The sequence below is a fragment of the Oryctolagus cuniculus genome, chromosome 3 (genome assembly GCF_964237555.1).
Source record: "Oryctolagus cuniculus chromosome 3, mOryCun1.1, whole genome shotgun sequence".
In the NCBI taxonomy this organism is placed as follows: Eukaryota; Metazoa; Chordata; class Mammalia; order Lagomorpha; family Leporidae; genus Oryctolagus; species Oryctolagus cuniculus.
Genome location: NC_091434.1, coordinates 14,215,484 through 14,228,070, shown reverse-complemented (window position 1 = coordinate 14,228,070; position 12,587 = coordinate 14,215,484). Strand labels below are relative to the sequence as shown.

Sequence of the window (12,587 nt, the reverse complement as noted above, 5' to 3'; positions counted from 1 at the left end):
GAAGATGATTAGCAAACATAAGAACATTAGGCTGAAGGAGGACAGGAAGTGGAGTTGAGATTAACATCTTCCAGAGCTGAGTCATGTTTCTCAGTGTCATTCACAGAATCACCTGGGAGTGATGTTGAAAGTGCAAATCCCCAGGCCCCTCTGCTGACCTCATCTCTAGGCTATAGGAGCTCAAGCGTCCATGTGACTAAGTACTCCCAGGTGATTTTGAAACTCAGATTTTTAAACCCTCATCTTGGAAGACAGGAAATATTTTCATTGACTTAAATTTGTACACCAAGCATCATAACCCTAATGCTGGATTTGCCTAACAACAAGATGTACAACATGTACTATCCACCTTAAAAGTTCACAACTTTGAGCCTTTGCCGCGGCTCACTAGGCTAATCCTCCGCCTTGCGGCGCCGGCACACCGGGTTCTAGTCCCGGTCGGGACGCCGGATTCTGTCCTGGTTGCCCCTCTTCCAGGCCAGCTCTCTGCTGTGGCCCAGGAGGGCAGTGGAGGATGGCCCAAGTGCTTGGGCCCTGCACCCCATGGGAGACCAGGATAAGCACCTGGCTCCTGGCTTCGGATCAGCGCGGTGCGCCGGCCGCAGCGGCCATTGGAGGGTGAACCAACGGCAAAAGGAAGACCTTCCTCTCTGTTTCTCTCTCTCACTGTCCACTCTGCCTGTCAAAAATAAATAAATAAATAAATAAAGTTCGCAACTTAGTACAGGGATCTTTGATGATTCTTGTTCATTTGTGGATTCCCAGTGTCGGGAATGGGTCCACAATGGGGCTACAATAAATAATTGTTCAATGTGTACATTTTGGTGTTGCCTCGAGGAAATTTTCAAGATGCACAACAGGTTCGCATGATCACATTTTAATCTCAATACAAGATTTTCATTATACTTCTTATAAAATTTCAGTTTATTTGTTTTAGCATCATTGCCTTAGAAATGTGAGCAGAGTAGAAAGTACACTGGCTTTTGGAATCATTGATCTATGTGTGACTGCTGTGTGATGTTAACAAGATTTAAGCCTTTCTCTATTTCTTTTATGGCCTCATTTAGTTTTATTAAAGGGACTGTATAGACATAAGGATCCCTGAAAAAATAGGAAATGATCATGAGGTGAATATTTGAATCTCTGTTATTTTGTAACATATACATATTCATTTGGAAATTTACAGCTGCAAAATTGTATAGCTACTTAGTAAAGTTAGAGAAAAAACAGAAGTTTTCATTACTGACCTCAGATGAGCAATATATAGAAAGTGCTCACGTTATGAACAAGAGTTAAACTTGGAAACCAAAGGTCTCTCTGACCTTTGTACTATCTCAAGTCTTTTTAAATAGAATTTGTGAAACCTAATGAACGTGTATGAGATTGTTTCCACTTAGTGTTTTCTTTTAGTGATAATCATAGCCCCAAATTCATGAGTAATATTGCTTTTTGAAAATCAAATATTGATTTGCTGAAGAAGTTGGCGTATGATATTATGGCTTAATATTCTATCACTTAGAGGCACCGACTAAGCCAAATGACTTTCCCTTAATAACTTCCAGTGTAACAGGTATTTTCCATTCATTATTTACTACATCTTTAATATCTTAACATTGATGCTTAAGGAAAAATTCAATTGTGCTGAAATCAACCAGACTTCAATTCATTCCCAATTTTAGAAACTTTAGCACACCACATAAATCCTAAAAGGGTATTTTAGTGACTAAGCAGATCTTTCCCTAAATCTAAAGGAAAAACTCTGTTCTCTGCTTTATACTTGCTGATCAAACAAATGCATGAAAAAAGGAGTAATGCTGTCTACTACAATTAAGGCACAGGCAAAAATGTAGTCAGACAAGTGGCAAGGACAGCTTTCTACTGAAAATACTATGCATTCCACAAAATTCTCCATATTTTCTTCTCATTTTATGCATAAGTTAAACATTGTAAAAACCTTGCTGTTGCAGAATCAGAAATAAAAGTCCCAGATAACTTAGTTAAGAGATCAAACTAGCAGCATCAATACATCTTGATTGGTTACATATAGTATAAAATATCCGTTTGGAGCTCTTTCAAATTAGAGTTGTAAAATAAACCCTACTTAATTCAACCAAACTTCAAACTTTTCTCTGTTTTTACAGAAATCTTAATAACAACATGTAAAACATTAGACAGAAGAGAATTTCTAATAGACACATAAGTTGCACATTTTCATGACAGTTCTAAGAGAAAAATCAGTTCTTGGGATGGCAGAAACAGTTCTGCAAATTTTTCTCCAAACTGTACAGTAAAGTAGTAAGCTCTAGGTCACACATTTCTTAATCTAAAGCTGAACACCTAAAGCCTTAAATCACAACTTCTTCATAATAACAGTTCAGTCAACCAAGGCTTCTTTGCCAAGGATACCATACCATTATGATGAGGGTTCTAGGTCTACTCATTTCATCGTCACTTTCCAGAGGCAAAATTTCGTGGGATGGTTCCTCCTGGCGTCGTCTACAAATGTGTGGACAGCTCCTCTGGACCACAGAGCGAAAAGCTTGAAGCAGAACAATGCTGGCAGTGCAGCCCATCGCTGCATCCTGGAGCCTACGGAATAACTTCTATGTTGATGCTATGTTTGAAAAACAGTGGCTCCTTGTCCCTGAAACAGCCTACACTGCAGCTTGCAGCCGGCTCACTCTCCAATCACTTCCTTGAGCTCTGATCATCTGATCAGGGCCAAATAGCTTGGATGCAGAGATTGGAAAGATTGGATCCACGGAAACAGAACACACTCAAGAATATCACAGCGTTTCTTTCTGTGAGTATTTCTCAATACATTTTGAGAGCATGTGAGCATGTTTTCTGTTACGATGACTCTCTTTGACTCCTGGGTCAGAAGTTTGAATAAATATACTGTTCTCACTCAGACACACAAATAAATCACTCTTTTTCAGATTAAACAACTGAACATCGGACTTCACACTGATGTTTTCCCCAAGGCAAATGTGCATCATATACAGAGTGAAAATGATTGTTTTTGTAAAATTGTCAAGACTTCCTGGAGAAAATTTTACTCAATACTTCATTAAGTGATGGGAGTTTTAGTTTTCATAGCTTATAAGTTCCAGAAATGAAATTGGCTCATCTGAAACGTAGCATACACTGAATCAAGACGATTTATCAAAAGTATGCATGCGTTAACCAAAGCCGCTTGAGCGACACCAGTGTTCCCCTGTGATTCGCTCTCAATAATAGGGTTGTTCTGTTCCCACACATGCAGTTCTGCAGCCTAATACATTTTTATATTTACATAGGCGGCTTGTAGGGCTGAAAATATCTCTATTACAGAGGTCACTCAGTGAGCTCTGCCAAGCTGACCTCTTAGAAAAAGCAGCTGCAAGGTGTTTTCACATCCTATCAATAAGCAATCCAAGGCAACAGGAAGGGTTTGGAGGTCTGGTAGTTAAGTCTAGTATTCCCATCCTCCTGCTAACTAGTCACTTTAGAGAATCAAAGCGATGCTTAGAAACCACGTGCCCCATCTGGAATGGCCTCCGGATCTAATGGTATACTGAAAGAGAATAGCACAACAGGGGATACTTGTGCTAAAAATATCTCGATGAAAATGGATTTTGCTTACAAATGAGCAAAGTATGAAATTCCCAGTAGGATTCTCAATGCTAGGATCTTTCTTCCAAGCTATTTCTTTCAGTGTAACTCTTGGATATTTAAGAAAAACATTTTTTTTTCAGTTTCTGGGCTCCCCGGAGTGGAAAGCACTTTGGGAAGTTTCAGGAAGGTTTGTTGTGCTGTGAGGTGTGGCCACCCCCAGCCCAGTAAAGTTGCTTTCACAGAAGCATCTAGCACAGCGTTCAATTAGGCATTAATTGCTCAGTAATTTGTCACAACACAGCATCGTTTTAATTGGTGTGTTTGCTAGAGAAGTGAAACATGTTTCTTTCTTTTTCTTTCTTTCTTTTTTTTTTCTTTAAAGAGGTACCGGCTGCCAGGAGTTTTTCATCTCCCTCTGTTTTGAGCAAACATATTTTAGTGCTTCTGGAAAAAGAAGAAAAAAATGCTAATGGTATTGGCAAGTCCCCCAACTCCCTCTGGACCTTTGTCAGAGTGCCCGGGTGCTAATCTAAACCATTTTTTTACTCCAAACAACTGGGGCATTTACTGACGAGAGGCTGCAATTTAGCCCGTCTGACTTGTGTGTATTGAATATCTATATATAATGGTGTCTGCCAGAGACAAAGCACAAAGTGGGCTTCCATGTTTATGAAAGCATCTTTTCAAGTAGGATTGCTCCTCTGGGCTTCCTGTATGTTAGTGCTCACCCTCACCCAGTCTCTCCCATACTCTGTGTAGGAAACTCTGTGTTAGATACTCTGCAGCTACTTCCTTAGGTTCTGGTTGTCTGCCCTTGACCGCTGAGCTCAGATGCAGCAAGGCCCTGATGATGTGAAATGCTTAGACAACCCACCACCTCCACCTGGAACCTCGAGGAGTCAGACATCTCAAGTACACACCAAAGACCTCACGTGGAAGATGGATTTCACACCCCAAAATGCCGTTTCACCCCTTCTCTAATGCTAGCTAACCTCTTCGGTGTCTTTTGTCTTTTGGAGTGAGACGTGTTGCCAGATGGCACAGTTTTTTGTTTTTGTTTTTGTTTTTTTTTTTTAAGATTTATTCATTTGAAAGTCAGAGTCACACAGAGAGAGGAGAGGCAGAGAGAGAGAGAGAGAGAGAGAGAGGTCTTCCCCCTGCTGGTTCACTCCACAGATGGCTGCGACGGCCAGAGCAGTGCCGATCTGAAGCCAGGAGCCAGGAGCTTCTTCTGGGTCTCCCACAAGCATGCAGGGGCCCAAGGACTTGGACCATCTTCTACTGCTTTCCCAGGTCAGAGCAGAGAGCTCGATTGGAAATGGAGCAGCCGGGTCCTGAACTGACGCCCATATGGGATGCCGGTGCTTGCTTCAGGCCAGGACGTTAACCTGCTGTGTTACAGCGCCAGCCCCAGATGACACAGTATTTAGGGAAGCCAATGAGATGTTTTATAGCTCTTAGAGTCCTGTTTTCATCTCTCCCCTGTTTGCCTCTGAGGAATTTACCTCTTATTGATGAGTTGCTCTGAGATTCTCAATCACTCTCTTTGTCTTTTAACCTTTATTATCAAGTTACGGATATATCCAAGTATCAATTTCTTCAGAATTCAATATACCTCAGTTACTCAAAGGATAAGAAACAAGAAAGATAGGAAACAGGAAAGAGAACTTGGACATATTCTCTAGCATTATTTCATGAAAAGTTTCAAACATGCATCAAAGTTGCAAGAAAGGACTTGGGTTCTGAGCTCTAAGCTTTTTTTTTAAATTTTTTTATTTAATTTTTTTTTATTTGACAGGTAGAGTTGTAGACAGTGAGAGAGAGAGAGACAGAGAAAAAGGTCTTCCTTCCGTTGGTTCACTCCCAAAATGGCTGCTACGGCCGGTGCTGCGCCGATCTGAAGCCAGGACCAGGTGCTTCTTCCTGGTCTCTGATGCCGGTGCAGGGGCCCAAGCACTTGGGCCATCCTCCACTGCCCTCCTGGGCCACAGCAGAGAGTGAAAGAGGAGCGACCAGGACTAGAACCTGGCGCCCATATGGGATGTCGGCGCCACAGACGGAGGATTAACCAAGTGAGCCACGGCGCCGGCCTCCTGAGCACTGTTTTACAGAGAAAATTAAGCTGGGGGTGTATGGTGTATGGTGTATGGTGTATGGTGTATGGTGTACGTGTGGGAGAAGAGACAGAATCTACCCAAAGAGATGAGGCCATGTTTCCCTTCATAATTAATATACATGTAAATCCATAGGAAATATTAAGAAAATGAGGTGTAATCTCTTAAGCAAGTGCCTGCTGTTTTTGTTTGAACTATTAATAAGATGATTCATAACTTTGTCCTGCAAACATCAACTCTGCATGTCTTGCCTAAACAACTTTCAGAAATTGTCCTTTGCTGTCATACCCATCTCCTTCCCCTTGCTGAGTCTTATTCCATAAGTCAGTAGGATAAATGTAAAATGCTTAGATGTTCATGTTATTGTCCTGGTTGAGAAAATAATTTCACTAACCATTTGTAAGGCTAAAATTTCTGAAGACATATTGGGAACCAGATTCCATTTGATTATTAAATACATACAAGGGGGGTTCAAAAAGTTGATGGAAAATTGTACTTTTAAATTCCATTTTCCACCAACTTTCTTCAGCTTTGCTATATTAAGTCATGCTATTTCTTCTATAAAAATTCATTCATAACTTATGAAATAATGGAAAATTTTCTTGTAGCAAAGATGTGGTAGCCATGTTGCACAGTTATGGCGCAGCCTGGTGTGCATAGGAAATAAAAGGTTTAAGAATGCCATTGAGAAGTTAAGGTACACCAGGGAAAAAGATGAAAATAGGAGAAAAATAAGGAGTTTCAGAGAATAAATAAGATACAAAGAAGAAAGAATGAAGGGATAGAAATTTTAAAAAATTTACATGTGTCTCCAAGATAAGTAGGGCTCCTACTCCTGTCTCAGGGAACTCTTTACCCAATTGCCAGCTGCTCACCTCTTTTCAATAAGTCCTGACAAATGCATTAGCTTTTTAGAATAGAGTTCTAGAGTCTCTTGGCTCTAGATTTATGATTCTGGATGTAGGTATTCCCACCACTGAGATAATACATTTAAATATCTTTTTGCAATGGACAAAGAAATACATATTTAATTTAAATAAATAATGCCAGTTGAAATTGTTGGACTTTCCCAGTTTGTTAAATTATGTAAGAGCTATATATTTAAATCTATATATCTAATCTGTCTCAAGATCTCTAAGCCTATTTTTACTGTGTTGAGTTGGACGGTGGATGAGCAGGATGGGAGTTAAATTCATTTTCTTCTCCCCTCTCAAAAGATCTGGTGTACCTGCATCTCCTCTTGTGTAAAGTTGACCTGCTGAGGGGCAAGATTTTCTGCTCTTCTATAAGATGTTAAGTACTCTGAAAGCTCCTGCAGATGGCCAAGGTTTGTCTTTTGTAAACAAAGATGAGCTTACATAAAATATTTTAATTGAGAGATAAAGCCCAACAAAATCAGCTTCAAGGGATTTTTGGAGATCCTTGAGACTGTCTGGCTTGGTTTCTTTGCTTCACAATGAGCTGCTGGTTAATATTTCAAGACCTTAATAGGGTCGTGATTATAATTTATTCATGGGAAGGATGAGATTTTGAGAGTAGATAGTTATGGATTGAACTGTGTACCTCTCTAAATTAATATATTGAATCCCTGACCTCCAGGCTGGGCACATCTTTTTTTCTGAAGATTTATTTATTTATTTAGAAGTCAGAGTTGGGGCGGGAGGAGAGGTCTTCCATCCACTGGTTTGCTCCCAAAGTGATCATAATGGCCAGGTCAGAGGTAGGTTGAAGTCAGCACCCAAGACCCAGGAGCTAAATCTGAGTCTCCCATGTAGGTGGTGGCAGGGGCCCAAGCACTTGTGCCATCTTCAACTGCTTTTTCCAGGCCATTAGCAGGAAGCTGCATTGGAAGTGCAGTAGCTGGGACACAAACTGGAACCATATGTGATGCCCGCGGACAGGGCAGCTTTATTCGTTATGCTACCATGTGGGCCCAACTCAAGTAGTCAGGCTTACAGGTTAAAATCGATTAGGTTTGTGAGCTGGAAGACCACGCCTTTGCCACGCCCCTGTGTGACTTCATGCCCCTACCTGGCCACACCTGGGTGCCCACCAGCCAATCAGGTTAATTAACCACTCCCCTTTAGGCTTCGTGGCCTAGATGTTCCTCCACGTGGCTGGTTCCTGGTGCTCGGTATGAACCCAGATTTACCTCTTGCTCTTAAATAAAGCTCTCACTCTCCTATGCATCTTTCGCACTAAACAAAAGCCTAAAATGTACCATGCTGCCTCATTTATTGAATCTGGTATTTAGAATTCTTCTCTAAATATTAGGCAAGAACCCTCTCAGGCTTATTAATATTGGGGATTTATTAATAAGCATACGGTGATATCGTGTGGCACCTCAAATTCCAATAACATGTGGCATTCCTTTGGGACTTCTGGGGAACTTCAAGGGGCCACATTTTGATACATATTTTAGGGAGTCAGTTCCAATATCACAACCATATCTCAAGATAGGGCCTTTTAGAAATTAATTATGGTTAAATGAAGTCATGAGGATGACCCCCTAATCTAACAGGACAGATTTTCTTATAGGGAAAGGAAAAAACACCATCTCTCCCCCCCCCCAATCTCTCTTTCTCTCCATGTATGCAATGGAGACATCATATTGGACCCAGCCAAAAAGCAGCCATCTACAAGACAGAGAGGCTTCACCAGAAACCAAACCTAACCACACCATAGTCTTGAAATTCCAACCTCCAGAACTTTGAGAAAATAAATTTCTGTTGCTTAAGCCACCCAGTCTGCGGTATTTTGCTGTTGTAGCCCTAACGTATTAATAGAAAATCTTGCCCAGGGAAACCTCTAGTGAATCATCAACTCCCCAGAGAAAGGGTTCTCAAAAAAACAGTTCAATTAACTCCATCTTTTCTGCTTCCAGAGAAGAAAAGTTCAAGTGTCACTGCAGAAATTGCTTCCTGTTGCACATTGAGGCCCACCAGCCAGCAGAACAGAGTCCCCGTGTGTGGAGTCTGGAGGCCCTGCTTTCTAGTTCAAGACAGAGGGTGGAGCACATTTGTTTACCTCCTTCCTTCCCCAAATTCAATTGAAATGACAAGCAAGCAATATAAAGGGAATATACTCGACATGGGCTAAGGCAGGCAGCTAGATCAGGGCCACAAGCTGGGGGCCACACCTCCCTGCCCTCTCCCCTTCTTCCCCAACCTGGGAATCTTAACTACCTGTCAAGTCACACAGTCCCCTTCACAGGATGCATCTCCCTTCACCTGGGAGGAGGAAAGGAAGCCTTGAGCTGCCCTCTCTCCAGTTTCCTCCCCTACCCTTTCCCTTCTTGACCTATTCTACTCTGCAGCTATGGCCGTGTGTGTGTGTGTGTTTGCTTTCTTGCCTTTTAGACAAACTTTACCACTTTGTGCACTGTATATGTGCCTATACTTAGAATGCTCTTTAGGTAGAAGGCAAAGACCTAGAATATGAATTAGATCCCACTTCTCCCACAATGCACTGACTATGATGAAGTGGGGAGGAGTTCCTTCAACAGATGAGACTTAGTATTTCTAAAGGTGAATGTGATCACATTTATCAGCAACCACACATGAAAGATTTAGGATGCACTTAGGGAACCACTTACATGCACAGTAGGAGGATGCAGTGGATGGGAATTGTTGTTCTCAACAGGGCCCAGGAGGAGCTCTGTGTTTTAGGAAGTGGGTACTGCAAGTGAGGAAGCAATTAGCAGGCTGCCTTTCTATCCCATCCTCAGCACAGACAAAATAATATAGCACCCGAAATCAGCTCTTGTAGAAAGGGCAAATGCTTCTAGAATACCTAGGATGCTGTCAGCACCTCAGAGCCCTCCCCCTGCCAAATATTCCATATTTGGAATATAAATATAGGAAGATCACTGACTCTCTGTGAGTCTCTGTTACCTCTATAAAATATGAGATGTTGGTTAACATCAAATTGCATGCAACAAGGAAGCTACTTCGGGATTAACCAGAATGAGATCATCATCCCAGGACAACCTGTGAGCATGGACATGGCTGTCCACTGGCTCTCACTCTTGAGGCTATTGGAGGCTGACTTGGTGTCCTGGAAAGTTGGCTGGCGGCTTGGACATGCTGCTGCTGCTGAAAGAATCAGCCACATCCTGGGCTGGTGTGAGGATCTGGAGATGCCCATCAAGTTGGTGGGAACTCAACTGCCTCACCATCTGTGGCACACTTTCCTCCTCCACCAGCAGTGGTATTGTCTGCAAAGTCTTGTGATAGGAGAAACCTGGAGATGAAGGCTTGGGGTAGGACACCTCAATCTGCTTATTTCAGGCATAGCACAGTCTATACATCAGAGCTCAATAATAGTTTATGGAATGAATGAATCAATCAATAGATAATAAACATCGTCATCATCAAGTCTTAACATGTTGGGTTTCTTTGTAAATTTTTCAGAGGTTCTGTCATTGTTCTCAAACAAAAGTGATTTAAAGGATGAGAATCCCCCATAGATTAAAGGTGACTGGGGATTTCGCCCCAAATCTAGTGAAACCAGGTCACAGGATTTGGCCATTCTCCAGAACAAGGATTAGTAGCAACCATTTTCCTTATCTATTTCCAGATGAGTAATTCCCCTCAGCTGTGAACTCAATTAAATGGCCAAGAGGGAGTTAATCAATGCCTGTGTAGCTGAAAAAATGGAAAACACATCCAGGGAGTGATTCTCCCTCAGGCCAAGTCACCCTTTTATCACCTGGCGTATCTGCCTCTCCTATTGCTACTCCTCTTCCAGACAGTTGGGATGTAAGTTTAGCTTAATAGTAACACAGCTTTCTTTTTGGCATATCTGTGATGTTTAGAGTTCTTTTATTTCTGTTTCTCTCTCTTCATTTTCACTTAATTATAGTGGTCTCTTCTTTACAGACATCTTCCTCACATGCTGACATTTATTGAGTTGTACAATCAGTCACTTTGGAAACAAGCACACTGTTCTTTTGCTTTAAAAATACAAGCGTGGTTGTCAAGCCCTCCTTTATCTTCATTTTCATACCTTTGGTACTGGTGCAGTTCAAAAGCAGATTTTTCTTTTGCTGGTACATTTAGATGCATCAGAAAATTATCTTTCATTGCTCTCTAAGTAAGCTTCCTTCAGAGAATGTGGAAAATTTAAATGCTCCTTTAATATCATCCCTTACATTTCTCAGGTGTCGATGTTTGAATTCCTTTCAGCTCATAATATACTCCTTATTCTTTTTCTTGAAATTTTGAACCAGGAAATTTGTTTTAAAAAAAAGATTACCAAACTATCTGGGCTTGATTTTACATTCACTGATTTCATGAACAGCAATAATTTGAAAAGGCTTTCATAGTACTTTGTCAAATAAAAATCTCTAGAATTTTCTCTTGTTTTTAAGTTTCATGATTTTTTTATGCTTTAACTATTTGAAGGTTTTGGTCTTAGGGCTTTTTTTTTTTTTACTTATTTGTTTATTTCCTTATTAGTAGTAGAATGTAGAATAGGTAGCAGTTAAGCAAAGGATCAGGAAGCTAATTGCCAACATTTAAGTCCCTGTTGAGGTTCTCATTGCCTTTATGACTTTAAACAAAAATTTTAAGCCTCAGGTCCTCATCTGTTAAATAAATGAACACTCATGAGGACCTCATATCCATACCAAGTGCTCAGCCCTGTATCAGACACATGGTAAATATTCAATACTTATTAATTACTACTAAAAAAGAGAAAAACCATGGACTTCTAGACATTGCTTTTTTCTACTCCACTACCTCACAAGTATGATTTTTCATATCTTAATTCTTTCTTGCCCAGAAAGACATGTTACCTCGATGATGGGGAGAATGAGATTGTTGGACATGTTTATACCGTGCTTTAAAGTTAGCCCACATGATTAGCTGACACAAGTTTCATTACCATATCCCTGTCCTTTTCTATAAGCAAATATTTAAAATAATATAACAATACCTCATTTATCCTCAGGTCATTCATTTTGCAACCTCAATTATTCTGATCACAGTCAGATCCTAGAAAGAAACAAATAAATGCTGAAGTGCCAGAGAGACATGGCACACGATTCATTCTTCAAAGTTTATAGGCGTGGCTTGGAGAAGAAGTCCTCATACCACTATTTCTTGCACCATCACTTTATGCAGGAATCTGAAGACCTTGCTGAGCTAAGTTTAGTAGAAATAGGAAGCAGTCAATTAGAACTAGAAGGCTACCCCTTCAGAAGGCAGGGTATTAACAACTTTTTCCAGGGGCTATGGTGGGCTCATCAGTTAAGCCAGCTCTCTAAAACTCAGCCACCAGATGAGGCTTGGGGCTGTGTATATGATGGGGGAATGGAGGTACACTGTTTCAACTTGGTACCTAGACAGTGATTCAGAGTGATGTACATGAGCTCTATTTGAAGAGATCTGAGTTTGAATCTTAGTTGAGTTGTCATGGTATGTCACTTTAGTTCTCTGAGCCTTATTTTTCTCAATTGTCCAATGATATTGATGAAGTATTTTGCAGAATGAAGATACTTATAAAACAAAGACATTTAGTATAAAACAGTGGCATAAATGGTAAATGTTTCCCATCCTAACACCACTATTATTAATGCAGCTTTTGAGTGATCATCATTGTTATTGTAACTAAGTACAAAAAAGGGTAAGAATAGTCCTGCAAGTCAAGGCTCAAAACCAATTTGTAAACAGCAACTCCAACAAAAGGCAAAGTCGTGGTACCAGAAGAAAATGGCAAGGTCAAGAGTGAGGTGGAGCAGAAGTGTCTTTGGCTCCTCTTCAGCAGCCAGTGGGCCCTGTGTTCATGACTGCATCTGGCCAACTTAGAAGAATAGGCCATCTACAAAAGGAAGGAATAGATGATAGATGATCTGACAAAAATAAAAAGGTAGGA

General features: G+C 40.8%; 1 protein-coding gene across 7 annotated transcripts in view; it reads right to left on the bottom strand.

Annotated features, from left to right (window-relative positions):
- DOCK10 (dedicator of cytokinesis 10) overlaps positions 1 to 12,587 on the bottom strand; it is a 297,295-nt gene that overhangs the window by 224,618 nt on the left and 60,090 nt on the right. For 4 of the 7 annotated variants that reach the window (XM_051849114.2, XM_051849115.2, XM_051849121.2 and 1 more), the window contains exon 1: positions 2,412 to 2,708. The exons of the other annotated variants lie outside the window; for them this stretch is intronic. In XM_051849114.2, coding sequence (XP_051705074.2) covers positions 2,412 to 2,573 — 162 coding nt within the window. In that variant the 5' untranslated portion in view covers positions 2,574 to 2,708. Of the gene's footprint in view, positions 1 to 2,411; positions 2,709 to 12,587 lie in introns of those variants that run through there. 7 annotated transcript variants of the gene reach the window in all.